Source organism: Gadus macrocephalus, chromosome 11, assembly GCF_031168955.1.
Source record: "Gadus macrocephalus chromosome 11, ASM3116895v1".
Classification (NCBI taxonomy): domain Eukaryota; kingdom Metazoa; phylum Chordata; class Actinopteri; order Gadiformes; family Gadidae; genus Gadus; species Gadus macrocephalus.
The window spans coordinates 7,679,800-7,695,447 of record NC_082392.1 but is presented as its reverse complement, the minus strand read 5'-3'; the positions used below and the strand labels follow the sequence as shown (position 1 = coordinate 7,695,447).

At 43.6% G+C, this 15,648-nt stretch overlaps 1 protein-coding gene across 3 annotated transcripts; it reads right to left on the bottom strand.

The window, feature by feature from the left end:
- Positions 1–1,643: 1,643 nt before the first annotated feature.
- Positions 1,644–15,292, bottom strand: casp2 (caspase 2, apoptosis-related cysteine peptidase). 3 transcript variants are annotated; one of them, XM_060066164.1, is made up of 12 exons: positions 15,161–15,292; positions 14,428–14,606; positions 14,189–14,335; positions 14,017–14,082; positions 13,476–13,551; positions 12,771–12,862; positions 12,057–12,239; positions 9,503–9,631; positions 7,645–7,735; positions 6,841–7,041; positions 3,882–3,991; positions 1,644–3,536 (listed from the first exon to the last, which is right to left on the bottom strand). In XM_060066164.1, the coding sequence occupies exons 2-12, from the start codon at positions 14,575–14,577 to the stop codon at positions 3,402–3,404; spliced, it is 1,380 nt and encodes a 459-aa protein (XP_059922147.1). In that variant the 5' UTR covers positions 14,578–14,606; positions 15,161–15,292; the 3' UTR covers positions 1,644–3,401. The 3 variants fall into 3 exon arrangements, with proteins under 3 accessions (XP_059922147.1, XP_059922149.1, XP_059922148.1); XM_060066166.1 differs by having other exon boundaries at positions 6,853–7,041; XM_060066165.1 differs by having other exon boundaries at positions 13,476–13,545.
- Positions 15,293–15,648: the final 356 nt, after the last annotated feature.

Here is a 15,648-nt window from a genome sequence, read left to right as displayed (position 1 = left end):
TGTGCGTAATTAACGGATAGGCATCCCCTTTAACACAGCAACTCATTAGAAATCACCCTGGAAAACGCCACACGCGCATGCACACACACACACACACACACACACACACACACACACCCAAACACCCCCATACCCACCGACCACCCACACCAGCGCCTTGCGTCCCTGCTGTGGCTATATCCCGTTGGACCACACTGTTCTTAGCGTCTGAAACCCATTTTTACCCCCCCTTTATTCCGGTCCAGCCTTCCAAGCCGATATGACAGGGCCACACACACGCACACACTCCCACACACAGATCCCCTAAACCCGGCCCCGCTTTGTGGTCCACACGCCAACGCATAACAACCTAATCTCACCGCACACCGGAGGGCAGCGAGAAATGTGTCACTCTGCGCGCCAGTCTGTGTATGTATGTGTGAGTGTGTGTCCTTCTGCGTGTGTGTGCGTCCTTCTGTGTGTGTGTCTAATCTGTGTGTCCTTCTGCGTGTGTGTGTCCGTCTGAGTGTGTGTGTGTGTGTGTGAGTGAAAGTGTGTGTTTGTGTGTCAGTGGAGAATGACTGGACAGCTGATGGGGCTCCATTTGATACAGTTAGCGTTATCACTGCTGTCTGGGAGAAATCGCTGCTCAGTGCTTGCAACAACCACATGAGAGAGAGAGAGAGAGAGAGAGAGAGAGAGAGAGAGAGAGAGAGAGAGAGAGAGAGAGAGAGAGAGAGAGAGAGAGAGAGAGAGAGAGAGAGAGAGAGAGAGAGAGTAAGAGAGTAAGAGAGAGAGAGAGAGAGAGAGAGAGAGAGAGAGAGAGAGAGAGAGGCAGAGAGAGAGAGAGAGAGAGAGAGAGTAAGAGAGTAAGAGAGAGAGAGAGAGAGAGAGAGAGAGAGAGAGAGGCAGAGAGAGAGAGAGGCACAGAGAGAGAGAGAGAGAGAGAGAGAGAGAGAGAGAGAGAGAGAGGCAGAGAGAGAGAGGCACAGAGAGAGAGAGAGAGAGAGAGGCACAGAGAGAGAGAGAGAGAGAGAGAGAGAGAGAGAGAGAGGCAGAGAGAGAGAGGCACAGAGAGAGAGAGAGAGAGAGAGAGAGAGAGAAAGCAGGGGGGCAGCAGCAACGAGTGGGATCCAGTCATCCTATACCTGGGAACCCGTAACCCCGACCCCCTCGCCGCAAGCACACGCTGTACGGAGAAACAACACACACAAACACAGCAACAAGAAGGGTCGTTACATCAGGTTTCTACCGTTCCCCGCTGCAAGCGTTCCACTCAGACGGTGTGCTATGCTGATTGCTTCTTTGATTTAAATCAAAATGAACACAGATGGAAGGGTCATGCACCAACATACCTTGGTAATAAAACAGTACACAACAAATTGTTTAGCTTGAAAAAAGGACAGCGTTTATTGTATACATTTGGCAGTTATTGCAATTGACAGAAATACAATCCCTACCCCCCCCCCTACTGTGTGCCTCTCCACAGCTTGGCAGCAAATCTGATTCTTAACTACTTGCTCACACTCCACGAGACTGTACTGTGAGGTGATTTGTCTTCTACATCCAGCAAGTGGACGCTTGACCGGAACCACAGCCAATCAGGAGCTATTCCCTCTATGAGTCGAGTGTAGTAAGAAACAGAAAAAAAGGGAATATCTAAAGCACCTGATGCATATTTTGTTTGTGGACATCTGACAACTCAATACTGTTCTCTCCTCTATCGCTCTAACACCCTGGTAACCAAACACACCTTCTTTTAAGGAAACAACCAACTGCCGTCATGAAACATGGCCTGGTGAAACATGCAGAGCCTGATCACCCGCTGTATGGTGGAGTCCCTGTGGTCAAATATGCAAACCAAAGATATGTTAACACTCAGAGGCCCAGCTGCCATTGAAAACTGCATAGATTTTGTACAAAGAAAGAAAAAGGCCCAATCCCATTTCTACCCCTTACCCCTTCAAAACAAGGGGCAGGGGGAAGGGGAAGGGGTAAGGGGTAGAAATGGGATTGGGCCAAAAATTATACTTTTTTTTTTTGCCAATCTGGACCTCATACAGTGTAGCGACTGTATCCATGGAGATAGCAGTCTGCTGGCCAATGTACAGTGCACAGGGGGTGGTCCACACGCGGAGAAATACTATTAGGCGTCGGAGTTATAGTGAAGGTCGAAGTTCGACATGTAGATACGTGACCCCCGCGACTAGCACCACATTCCCCTGGCGGACCACCGGGATGGGTGGGGGGGGGGGGTTCGGCTCGATGGCTACTTGACAGCACGAGGCTTATAGTGGCTTCCACCCTAGCGAGGATGTTCACAGATAACAGCTCAATAACAGCTCAAAGGCGCCCGGACGCCAGGTTGGGAAGAGCAGGGACATGGACCTGAACAGAGCTCTCAATAGGGCCGTTAGATGGCGTCAGGGGCCCCAGACGGCCATCAGCTTGAGGAGTGGAGAGGAGTTACAAAAGACATGCCTTTGTCTTTGGTTTACGTGGAGCTTAACCACTCCAGTGGGAATGTATTCAAGGTGTGTAACAATTGTGGTATAAAGGGATGTTAATATGGTGTTGGTCCAATGTGCTCTCTTAACTTTTCGCATTAACCAAAGCCTGGTAGAACTGACGAACCAGCAACAATTCCCGAACTGCTGATATGCAGTAAAGCAGGGTTCAAGTGCTTTTTTTTCTGTGGCACAGGCAATAATTCTATACTGCCCCCTGTCTGTAGGAGAAATGTTCACAACATACAAAAAAACAAACATGTACATGGAAAATATGGAAATCCCTATAAAAGTCAGATTCATAAAAAATAATGCAACAAAAATAGATCTACGTAAAAATAACTTGTTTTAAAAGAAACCTATGAAACCTCAACCTCTGAATCATAAGCCCTAATAAACCCATAACTGGCATAGAAAGCAACACACATGAATACGCTCAGCCTCTAATTGGATGCAAACACATGCATCCCCACAACATGTCCAAGTACATGTAGATTAACATAAGCTTCCTCCTTTTCCCCTCCAGGATTTGGGTGTGTTTGTGTGTCGGTGGACAGGGCACCGATGTTTGAACAGCAAATGAACAAAACAATCCTGAACGTGAATGAAATTAACTGATCCTCTGAATGAATGGGCTTAAAAAGTGCTTTTACAGCGGAATGTAATAATGACGTGTAGAAATAAAGAGTGTGGCAAAGAGTGAGATGGAATGCACCAGTGTGCGACTGAGTGCTGAAAAAAAGGAAAGATCTGTGTGTGTGTTTGTGTGTTTTTGTATGTGTGCATGTGAATGCATACGCTCTTGTGTTTATGTATGCATGTTCTGGTTTGTGTGTGTGTGTGTGTGTGTGTGTGTGTGTGCGTGTGTGTTTTTGTGCATGTGCATGTGTCTGTATGTCTGTGTGAGATCAGAAGTCAAAACCGGTGCTGGTACTTGGGGAACAGGAAGAGGTCATTGCATAGAGAGCTGGTGAACTCTGACATCTCTTTACAGCGGTGGTGGGGAGTGCCCGGCGCGAAGCCCTCTCTCTCCTTGATACGTGCATTCACCTGGAGGGGGGAAGCAAGCCCACACATTAGAAACCTCAAAGGGAAAGGATTCTCAAATTATGTGTGTCCCCACCCACTTTACAAAATACAGTATATTGCTGCGATTCATGTTCTGGGATTGGATTTATATTGGATTATGAATCGACCGCAGCTGACAATACTCTTCAGATTGAAAAAACTTCAGACTGAATGAAACAGTAGGATTGAAACAACGTTGACATTTGCATGATTATTAGGCAAATTTTGAGTGCCTTTCTAAGTCTTATCAAACAACAGGGCAGGTAACAAACAACAAGGAAACAACACACAAAGAGTTAGGAAAAACTATGGAAAACAAGCCATTACCTGCACCAGGATGTCGGCCAGGTGGGTGTCCCGGGAGCGCAACCGCAGGGCCTCGTTGAGCTCCTGGACGAACCAGGACCCTCTCTTGGTGTTCCTCATGGCTGCAGTGCCTGCGGTACAATGGTTTGGAGCTTGAAAACTGCTGTGGTAACCTCAGTGACCCCCCTGAGTTAGCATGTAAGGCAGACATGCTAACATCCACAGGTTATAATAATAATAATAATAATGATGTCATAATGTGATTCGAACATCTGATGCCAAAATTTAAATCGGCAAACCCCAGAGATACTCAGACGGGGAAATACAGCTCCACAGATGGATTCTCTTCCTGATAAACTCCAGAGTCAAGGCGTAGGACCACGGGTTTCTACAATGTGGCAGACCTTACAATACGCCCTGCTGCCGAGGGTACAGCTCCTTATCCTCAACTGAACAATTAACTGGTTGCTCTTGAGCTTCAGTGATAGATCTCCCCGAATGCACCGTGCTCGAGTACGATTTTTCTCTCTTTAGTGCCGGCGTTACACCGAATTCTGCGACCCACCGAAAAGTGTGACCCCAGGGGGCGCTGTTGCATATTTTCTGCAATATGCTCGAGTTTGAGGCGTAGACAGGCATGACAAAAGCATACATAAAACATAAGCTCTACCCCCCCAACCATTTACCTTTTTATTAAAGGTGCTTAATAAATACATTTGATTGATTTGATTAGCATTTTACAGACCCATACAATGGATAGGGCGTTTAGTACGGTCCTTCACCGTTGCTTCTTTACCCATAAAAAGATACAGTCAGTGTTAAATCACGCTGATTTACCTTTGAGCATTTCCTATTATAGGCTACTGTGTAAAATGCTGTTTAGAATCAATGTTATTATAGAGAAAAGAAAGACCCAAAGGAGATCTTATGTTTTTATGTTTTTGTTACAATGCACACGTACATGTTGCAGAAAATGTACAACAGCGCCCCCTGGGGTGCTGTTGTAGGGTCGCAGAATTCGGTGTAACACCGGTAATGAAAGGTTCTGAAAGACGGCATACCGATGGAGCTAATCACTAAGGAATAAAATGTATACAAAATCTGTCTGGTACGTTTTATGAAGAATACGCTTCCAAAAAGCATCGGACATATGACCCACTATGTTCTGCTCCATGTATCCAATGTTGACAACGTGACATATGGCTAAGCTAACAACATAAACAAGAGGAACTATGAAAGGAATTTAACTGCGTGTTTAAGTTCAGAAAGGCCAAACGTGTGGCTACACACAGCACTACAAAAGTCGTCAAGATTGAAAGAAAAAAAAATATTTGTTGCACAGCTGAACGCTGTATCACATCATGATTTGGCTGTTCTCAATTCACAACACGCATTTCATCAAAACTAGCCTAAATCAGGCATTCTGTCCAAAACTCATGCACAAAACAAGAATGACCAAAAGTCACATTGTGTCAACAAGAGACTGACTCCAGCGACTACCAATTGCAAGTTAAAACAGCCGACCACTTGAATACAAAAAACACAAAAGATCTTGCGACAGCACCAGCAAATCTTAATCAATAGATATCGCGTCTGACCTTTATTTATGTGGCAGTGGTCTGCAGATGCATCCCGTGGTGTAGCCTACCACATCCATTTAGTTCAACAGGTTATCGTTCTGATACTGTCCATGGTACTAGCAACCTGCTCTGGTGCTTTTTACCTATGTATTCAGGCTAAAATGACTTGATTGTCTGATGCCTCATCATCCCAGCCAAAGAGTATTGGTATTATTAGTAATGGCTACTTGCCAAATCGAAAAAACAACTTCACAGAGTGTGTCTTTTTCCAATTTATTTGTTATCATTCGTAGCGTTGATCAGCAGAGAAATAGTTCGCCAAAGTCTTTGCGTCGCTTAGCAACCGAATACGCTGGGGTTGATAAGTTACCGGACTGCAGAGTGATACAGATGACGTGAATCAGAGGCAAAAAAAAACACTTTCCTTGACAGCGGTCAATATGGTGGACGTGAGCATTCCACTGCATTGAGAAGAGCCGTGCAATAAACAAAAATAATTGACAGCTGAACGATAGGAAGGCCCATGCAAGTGAATGGCGCAGTCTACAGCATTAAGAAGAGCCGTGTAATAAGTAAGGGATAATGTATAGAATGCCGGTCATTATCGGGAAAATAAGCCCCGACAGGGCGAACAGGACACCGACGCGCAGCGAAGGTGTCTTGCTTCCCACTGAAGGGGCTTAATTTTTGATAATGACCGGCGACATTCTATACATTATCCCGCTTACACGGCTACGTGCCAAAACGAAAAAAATACTTCACATGGTGTGTCTTTTTACAATTTATTTGTTACCAGCATTCGTAGTGCTGGTCAGCAGAGAAAATAGTCCGCCAAAGACGTTGACGTTGCTTAGCAACCGAAGACGCTGGGGTTGAAAAGTTACCAGACTACTTGAGGAGTGATACCAAAGACATCATAGGCAAAAAGTCCTTTGTTTTCCATGACAGCGGTCAATTATTCTTAGCAACGGTGCCGGAAGTTGTGAAGAGCCCATGCAAGTGAACGGAGCGTTCCACGGCATTGAGAAGACCCGCGAGAATCCATATATATTTTTTTTTTTTTTACAAGTGGTGGGTACAAAATGAATCATGACGAAATCTGGTGGGGACGCGTCCCCGGCGTAATCGACGCCTATGACTATACGTCATCCAGCTCAGGTGGCGTAGCCTTGCGTGTGCGCTTGTCGGCTCATTAGCATCTGTACCGTGGCCTGAGAACACCTCTCCCAAGTGTGCTCTGGCCACGGAATTGAAGTGGACTTGAGTACAGTTGGCGTGCTCACACTAGCCAAACGATCTAGACTTGAGCACGGTACAGGTGTGAAACGGACTTGGGCATACAGATGGCCTAGTGTGAATGCGACCTTAGAGGGTAAAAGGAGGCATACGGCTGCACTCACTTAGTCTCTGACCTTTCAGCGAAGCAAAGCCACAGATCATGTCCGAGCGCTGGGGCAGCTTGATCCTGGGCCTGCCCAGTGACACGGGCCGTCTGGAGCCAGGGTCTCCCTCTCCCTCCCGCCCTGCGTCCCGCTGCTCACAGCTGGGGGAGCCCGTCCTCTCCGGCCCGTCTGTCTGCACCACCCCACAGTCCATCTCCTCTGAAAGACATTGAGGGCGTTGTGTTAGCGGTGGGAGTAAATAAATGTGATCTCATCACCACATCACACTGGACCGGAGGAGACTGGTTAAAGGTTGTAGCCAGACCGCCGCAAATCATTCATTATTAGTCAATCATCAAGGGCATCATGTTTGAAAACATGATGACATGGTATCTGAGATAATAAACTTTTTTCAAACATAATTATTTATTTTTATTTATTACACGGCTGCTGTGGAACGCTCCGTCTCTTGCATGAATTATTTTTTGATAATTCACCGTTGCTAAGCACACAATGACCGCTGTCAAGGAAAGTAGATTTTTTTGCCGTCTTTCGTATCACGCAAGTAGTCCGGTAACTTATCAACCCCAGCGTACTCGGCCCCTTCAGGGCGAAGCAAGACACCTCCGCAGCGCGTTGGTGTCAAGTTCGCCCTGTCGGGGCTTATTTTCCTGATAATGACTGGTGTTCTATACATCATCCCGTACATAATTGTTTCTTCAATACATTTAGCATAGAACTCCTTAAAATATTTTTTTATTTATCTCACCAGACCACAGTGGTCACTCTAGGGGACAGAGGGTAACGGACCAGGGGCCTTACCCCCTCTGCAGGCCTGGACGAAGAACATCTTGGGCTTGTTCTGCAGGAGCGGGCAGTGGGAGTTGTCGAACGCCTCAAACACCCAGTCCAGCTGAAACACGCCCCGGGACACAATTACACACATGAATGGTGGTCCTCTCTTTCCTATTGTGTACGGAGTGCAAATGAAAATACAAAGACACACACGTCCACAATCCACATACACACTAACACACGCACAGACACACAAGTCAACAAACAAACACACACACGGAAATACTCACACACAAAGATACACACACACACAAAGATACACACACACACAAAGATACACACACACACACACACACACACACACACACACACACACACACACACACACAATGGATGACATCAGATTCAACACTGTTCTACAAGGTCAAAACACACCCAGACACACACACATACATGCACACAGACCACGAGATTTGAAACTGATTTATATGGGTGGGCGATACAGGAAATAAAAATATCCTAACCCGATTTCTTTGAGGTACACAAATCAATGATATTATCACAATTGTATTGCAAGTATTACCAAACTTATTTCCTTAGGTAAAAAAAGAGGCCTTAGATATATGTGATAGACAGGCTAGATGGATTCAGCGAAAGAATCAGGTATGAGATGCCGTGATAGGTCAGAAAGCTATATTGTCTCATAGAGCAAGTGTATGAAAGCAGTTGACCGGAAGCAGATATTCCTACAGTTCACGCACTAATACTTGACGAATGACATCGCGATTTTTAAAAAATGACATGAATGATAGCCTACATCAACTGCACTATTCACTATGGGAAAGAGAGAATAATAATAATAATTGTTGTATAATGTTGGACCTAATGAGAGAAAACAAAAAAAGATTTAGAAGGGAGAATTACAGAACGGTAAAAAAATAATATATAGTCTCCAACATGTGCTGTGCATGTTTACTCTATATTCACGCTAATTATTAAGTGATCTTAAGTAGGGAACGAATGGGACGAGTCGCGGTCCAAGTCAGGTCCCAGTGGTTCACACTGCTGCTGACCCATGGTGGCCTGGACCGCCTCTCAGTCACTGCTTAGGATCGCCTCATTGCAGTCTGTGCGTCTCCATACACGGGCAACGGTTTGATTTCATCAATGTTTTATACTTATTATTACGGCACCTCACCTATCAATTCAATTCAAAAAGTGTTTATTGTCATATGCACAAAAGAGATGTTCTCAGTTGTACAATGAAATTCTTCCTTTGTTTCCACAGACTGAATGCCAAGATTTTTTACAAGATAGATAGATAGAAATAATAATACATTTAAGTTAAAATAAATAAATGAATAAATAAATAAATAAATAAATAAATAAATAAATAAATAAATAAATAAATAAAACTGAATGGTCGTCAGTTATAGGAAGCACTGACTTCAAAATATGACCAAAACAACATTACAGTGTAAATATTTTTGGTACCGTCTTAGTGTCTGAGCATTATAATGAGCGATGATCTATAAGGAATGCACCACACGCTGTGGCGTTATACTATAAGTGTCCGAGTCCCACTCGGACGCCGATACCGAAAATAAGCCGCTGCTCAGACGAAGCTTCACCATCCACACACTGTTGGGTTATGCTATAGGTCTTACAAAAGCCTAACCCTTCATTAAGGTAATAAGAATTACTGAAGAATGTGTGATTTAAGATTTGGCTGAGAAAACCACTTTGGATGTGTGCATGAGCCATAGAACTTCTCTGTAAAGGCATGTCCTGCAGACATTTCATCATTTTCGATCTAAGATCTTCATATCACACACCCCTACTGCTTTACCATATGAAACACACACACACACACAGTCACACACACCTGGAGTAGCTCTCCGTCTGTGCTGTACACAGCTCCGTCCACGCCGTGGGACAGCAGACACACCACACAGCTGTCTGCCGTCCTGTGCTCTGGAAGCTGGCAGAACTGCTCAATGCACTCCCGCATAGCCTGGAGACAGAGGGAGGGTGGAGAGGTTATCATACCATGAGCATACAGAGAGAGAGAGAGAGAGAGAGAGAGAGAGAGAGAGAGAGAGAGAGAGAGAGAGAGAGAGAGAGAGAGAGAGAGAGAGAGAGAGAGAGAGAGAGAATTTAAGGATAAGGAATAGAGGTGTTGATGTGGTCCAAGAGTTGTAATTCTAGTACAATCTGAAAAGGGGGCAGTCCACTCGAGACCACCCTAAATGTGTTAAAATTAAACAAAATAAAAGCAACAGCGCAGCCAGACACTAAGCAAGACACTGTGGGCTCACACTGTTGCTTTCATGTAAATGATCAGGGTCATGTGTGCTTTGCTTGAACAGCACTTTCACACACATGCATCACAAGGAGGCCGACGTAAAACAGCATCTGGCAGCATATGCAAACCGCGCTACGGCTGCCATGCAAACACCTTCTTCGTTAGCGCCTGGTCTAAAATAGGCTATACACTTTTAAGTGTATGTTGGAGAGGCGACGTGTCGCAACGAGGCGTGAAGATCCTCTGGAGGTCCAGTGATTCATGCCTGCACTCGTTACACTGGCCGCTCCTTTCACTGCTCTCTTTTGCCAGCTTTAGGCCAGGCTTACTATTACAATAATAAATATAACTGCAAGCGGTGATTAACGGGGTCCAAGCAAAATTAAAACGTCAAGAACACACTAATGGAAGATATATAAATATAACATATAATTGTCATATTTAAGGAAAGATGTTCCACTTATAAACCTGAACTGCAGCCTCATTCACATGGTCAAAATGTCTATTGATAAGCACACAACACCCAGAAAACTCTAAGCACACATGTGTGAATTAAGGGCTTTCTTCAAAGAATATACCTGAAAAATCGTTGAAATTCTGGGGAAATTAAACATTTGTAGTCAAGAACACTGACGGAGGAAATATGAATATGACAGAGTTAATTATGAATGAAAAATGGATAACGAAGAAGTTAATGAGCCGGAATGTTGATTGCCTGATGAATTTCAGCTGCTGTTCAATGTTGTGTTTCTTAAATGAGTGGCAATGACAGAATGTCATATTCAGCTTCATAATGCTCTAATCAGGATTCGAACTCACAACCTTGGGATCACCAGTACACTACACGTCGGTATCCCGTTGAGCCACTGACATTCCTGAACTGCATGAACCCTCATTCACATTTTGAAAATGTCGATTGATAAGGACACAACATCAAGAAAACTCCAAGCACACATTTCACAAGAGAATTAAGGGCTTTCTTAAAATAGTACAGATCTGAAAATTTGCACTGTTAATGGTATCCACCTAATGATAGCCGTATGATTGTTATACAATAACAAAATGGTCATATAGGCAAAATGGATTGAGACTGAGGACGTTTGGCTTTTCTATGAAATTGTGGGAAAAGTAAACGTTTTTAGAGCAGAAGACCAGGGTGAAACAGATGCATCTGATTTTAGAGATAAATATGATGAAAGAAGTTTGAGTCCAGGTCAATCTAGTAAGGAGAAATAAGGCTAGTTCATAATTTGTTAAAACAGCGCCACCTTTGGGTGCAGTACAACAATTTGGGTTTAGGGGTAGTTGGGGGTATTGGTAACCACCTAATAATAGTCGTATGTTTTTTTATACAATAACAAAATGGTCATATAAGAAAAATGGGCTAACTGCTCAAACTTTATTGGCCAATATCTCTCAAATGGAACTACCGTAAATAAAACAATGTTATGGTTCATATTTTTATAGCCTGTGAATCTTTTCATCATGTTTGGCTTTAATATGAAATTGTGGGGAAAGTAATCATTTTTAGGTCAATCTGGTGAGAAGAAATAAGCCTAATTCATGATATTTTACTATAGTGCAACCTTTGGGTGCAGTACCAAATTTGGGTTTATGGGTAGTGGGGGTTATTGGTAACCATACCTGAACATTTCAAGAGCTTTCGACTTACGGTATAGGCTGCAGTATGACATTTAAAGAATTTGAGGGGAAAAAAACCGTTACAGAAACAATAGGGGACCAAGCAGCTTTGCTGCTCGGACCCCTAATAATGGCTTGAATTTATATAGCACTTTTCAGTCACCCAGAGCGCTTTACATAGAGTGTATGTGTGTTGTGGGGATATCACACCTCCTCAACTTCCACACTTCTAACATGGGCAGGGTCCGCAATTAACACCTGCCCCAGGCTATGCACTTGTTTTAACATGGTACCCTGATGTTTTCTTTTCCCTGCCAAATGGTCAAATGGATAGGCCGGTTAAAGAATATCAGGGATCCATATTACAATGTTGGATTCTGAACACAGGATAGAAAAACCCTGACAATAACAGACGTTGGTGATAAAAGATGTGCTCTATTATTATGACCCTTATGATCCTTATTATCATGACTGCACTAGGTGAGGGTCTGACCTGAGCGGTGAGGTTCCGGTGCACGGAGACTACAAAGTCTAGCTCTGTGAAGACCTTCCGGAGAACCTCCTCGTCCACCTCACCGCCCTTCCTGTGGTCGAGGTCAGGGGCGGTGGAGGGGTCGAAGGTCACGTTACTGATCACCAAGGCACAGCCTCTCGGTGACGAACACATCCTGTAAGACTGGACCATGGGAGAAAGAGAGGGATGTTAAGCACAGGGACATTGGAAGGAGACAGAAACAGTTTTTTGTGGTTTAGTGGTTATAAGTCAGATGATACTATTTGCAATGAATTAATTTAGACAAATGACGCTGATGATATTGTGCCTGATATTTTAATGAATTTGCATATCATTGTATTTATTTTGATTAATAAGTAATAATAATTACAACTGGTATTCATTTAATTTGTCATTGTTTCCGATTCTTCTTCCTTTTTTCTCAAAACCAAGAATGTCCTTTTTCGATGACCATCTACCACTAAGGGGACAGAGGGACAGTAAAGACCACTAAAAGTCTTTACAGTCTCCCCATAAGACAAGCCCCCACATACAAACTGAACATGTCGTCGATGTCTAGAACCATTGAGCTTCTATCAAAAATGTAGTAGGGTTGTGTTTCATATAAAACTGTCCTGGCTCATGATAGGTGGAAAACAGAACTCTAAACCCCGCCTTCCCATTCCACCCCAGCTCAGGTTTAATGTTTCTCACCTGTTTGCAGCGAGTCAGGTAGAAGTCTCGGGTGCACGGAAGCACTGGGGTTGTAATAGGGCAGTCGGTATCCAGACTTGTTTCCATGGAATCTGAAACAAATATTAACACACGGTCACTGCAACTGACGGTCCTACTGATAAGGTTGTAACAGTACCACATATGATTAGTATACAATCAGATTAACAAGTTGAACTAAATGTAGGGAAAAGGTTTCTTAAATAAAACATTTTAGTATGGTTTAATGCACAAGAAAACATTACCATTAAATGTTTTTGTTGTTTTGTCAATGACTATTTGTCTATTCTTGGAAGGAACCAGTGAAGAGGAATGTAGTGTGAATCGAGTGACTCCATTCCAATGTGCTAAACAATGTTCCGAAAGCACTGACTGTGCCCTGTGTTCCTTCTTTGTCAATATTCAGGTTCTCATCTCCACGTTGTATTATGTCTAGTTTATGACTGCTAGAGAAAGCCCCAGCAGGGTCAGGGTATCTCCGCTGGGGCGTGGTGTAAGATGCTGTAAATCTCTCAGAGCCAACCGCCATTCCACTTCCACTCAACTACAAGGTCAACTCAAATGGTTTCTCGATTCAAACAAAACCACAAACTCTTTGCCTTTTCTCAGACACCCCACCCTTTTGTTGCCACAGAAACATAATATTGTTGAAGGTATAGAAGCTTTGGTGTTGAAGGCTACACTTACCGTGTGTCCGTTGTCTCTTAGCTGCTATGGCCTCTTGTGTAGGATGTGGAAGAGGGGCCTCGACAAACCTCTGCAACTGAACATCAGGCATTTGTTATTTAAAGCATGGGGGGTCAGTGGAAAACGTTTTGTGGACAAATGCGGAGCCTCTAACTTGTGAAGCATCCTAGTATTGCTGTCCTAGCAATTTGTATAAATGTTAATATTAAATATTAGGTGTTAGAGACTGCCTCTATATGGTCACCTCTGTCCCTTCACCCTCCTTTCTCTCTGAGTTTAGATTCTAAGAGCAGGAAGCCATCTACAGCTGGGATGCGCCAGCCTCATCCCTCTCACTGTCTATCTGCATGGCAAGTGACTGGACCACAAGGTCTACTTACTTAAATACTATTATATTACATATATATTATATTATCTTCCTGGATTTTAGTTCATGTTGCCAATTTCCAAGCTTGGATGTATGTTTTACATAGTTTGGTTTAGTGGTTTTGTTATAACATTGATAACAGCTGTTAAATATTGATAAGAGGGCCCCACTCACCTCACTTATTTCCTCTGGGTAAGTCTTCAACACTTGCGTATCTCGTTCTGGCTGAAGTTTCGAATTCTGTAAGGCACAACAGTCGAATGTGTCAAGAACGCTAATAGGTTTATAATGCATATACTCATATACGCGGGTACATTATTGTGATCATCATCATGCATAACCTTACGCTTGTGCTGTGTTTCTCTATCAGGTCACACAAGTGGTGCTGCTCAGTGTCTCGCAGTGCTGAGCAGAAGCTGTTGAACGCACTGGGGCCCCGCTTGGGTAGAAGGAAAAGCAACCGCCAGTTTTGCTTTCCAGAGGTTTTCTCGTTCTGAAGTATGATAAAAAATAAATGAATTGCAATAAGAATTATAAAAAGTATGAAGTAAGCCATCACAACACTCATTCGCGCCATTGACGTACCAGAATGCTCTCCGCCATTTCATCGTTAAGGATTTCGTCCGCCTGTAGAGACTGGACAAGTTGCGCGTCTACCACCATTTGCTTGCAGAGAACCGCAGACAGCTTACGGAGAGTCCGCTTGTCCCGTTCTGACATCCCGCACTGCAGCATGTCGGCTGTGGGTGTGTACACAGACTGAACTGTGAAAAGTAAAGTGACTGTGATCAACCCTAGGACACTACACACGAGAACTGAACGTAGTAACTGTGTAATACGTTGCTTTGTTGATGCTTTGTATGCTTTTTGGACTGACTATATGACGCAAGACAAAACGTTAACCATGGACCTCTATTGTTTTTACTGTCAGCAATCCCAATATGGGTAATTACCAATCTACGGATCGATAATGACCAACGTTTAGGCATGGGTTTGCGCGCGTACGCTACTTACGCAAACAAGTGTATCCGAAACTATGCACAATAGATCTAAGGATATACTCAAGGGACGCATTTTTTAATTGGTGTCATACCCCATGCATAAACACATCATTCAGTGTCGTATTGAACTCTAGTGCTCTGCAAAGGACAATGCTAACCAGCTAGCTAGCTAGCGGATTAAAATTACAATTGTATAAAGTTACTACCTGCTCTACCTTCTATAGATATTGACTACAATCATTTTACTCCAATAACCAGAAGCCTATTGGAAAACATTTAGTTCCTTAAACATCGATCATCCCACGTTATTTACTCACATTGGGTCGCCTGTATTCCAACTTCCGCGGCGCGGGTCGCAAACAGCGAAGTGGGGGCGGAGTCAAAACTCACTATTTTTTTTATTAACCAATGACAAGAGCGGGTTCTTTGACTGACTTCCCAAGGAGCGAAGCAGTATGGTGTTTGCAGCGGGTGGTCGTCTGCTGTTTATCACTGGTTAAGGACACTTTTTGAATTTGAACTCAGCTCTCTGTAAACAATAAACCAATTGATGAAAACACTTGGAAGAGTGACAGAACCAGTGACCAAATAGTAGGCTATACACGAGTGAAAGAAAAGGGTAGCCTATATCATTGGTTGGAAAACAAATGAACTAAATGCAGCCCATGCAATCCAAGGGCATGGTTTGTGTAGGCCTAAAACACGTTATGCAATAACGTTCATATATAAACATATATACATTTATAATATCAGAAGTCTGCTTTTTGGTTTGTTTACCCCTTTGCTCTCTTTTTCTTTTTCTTAT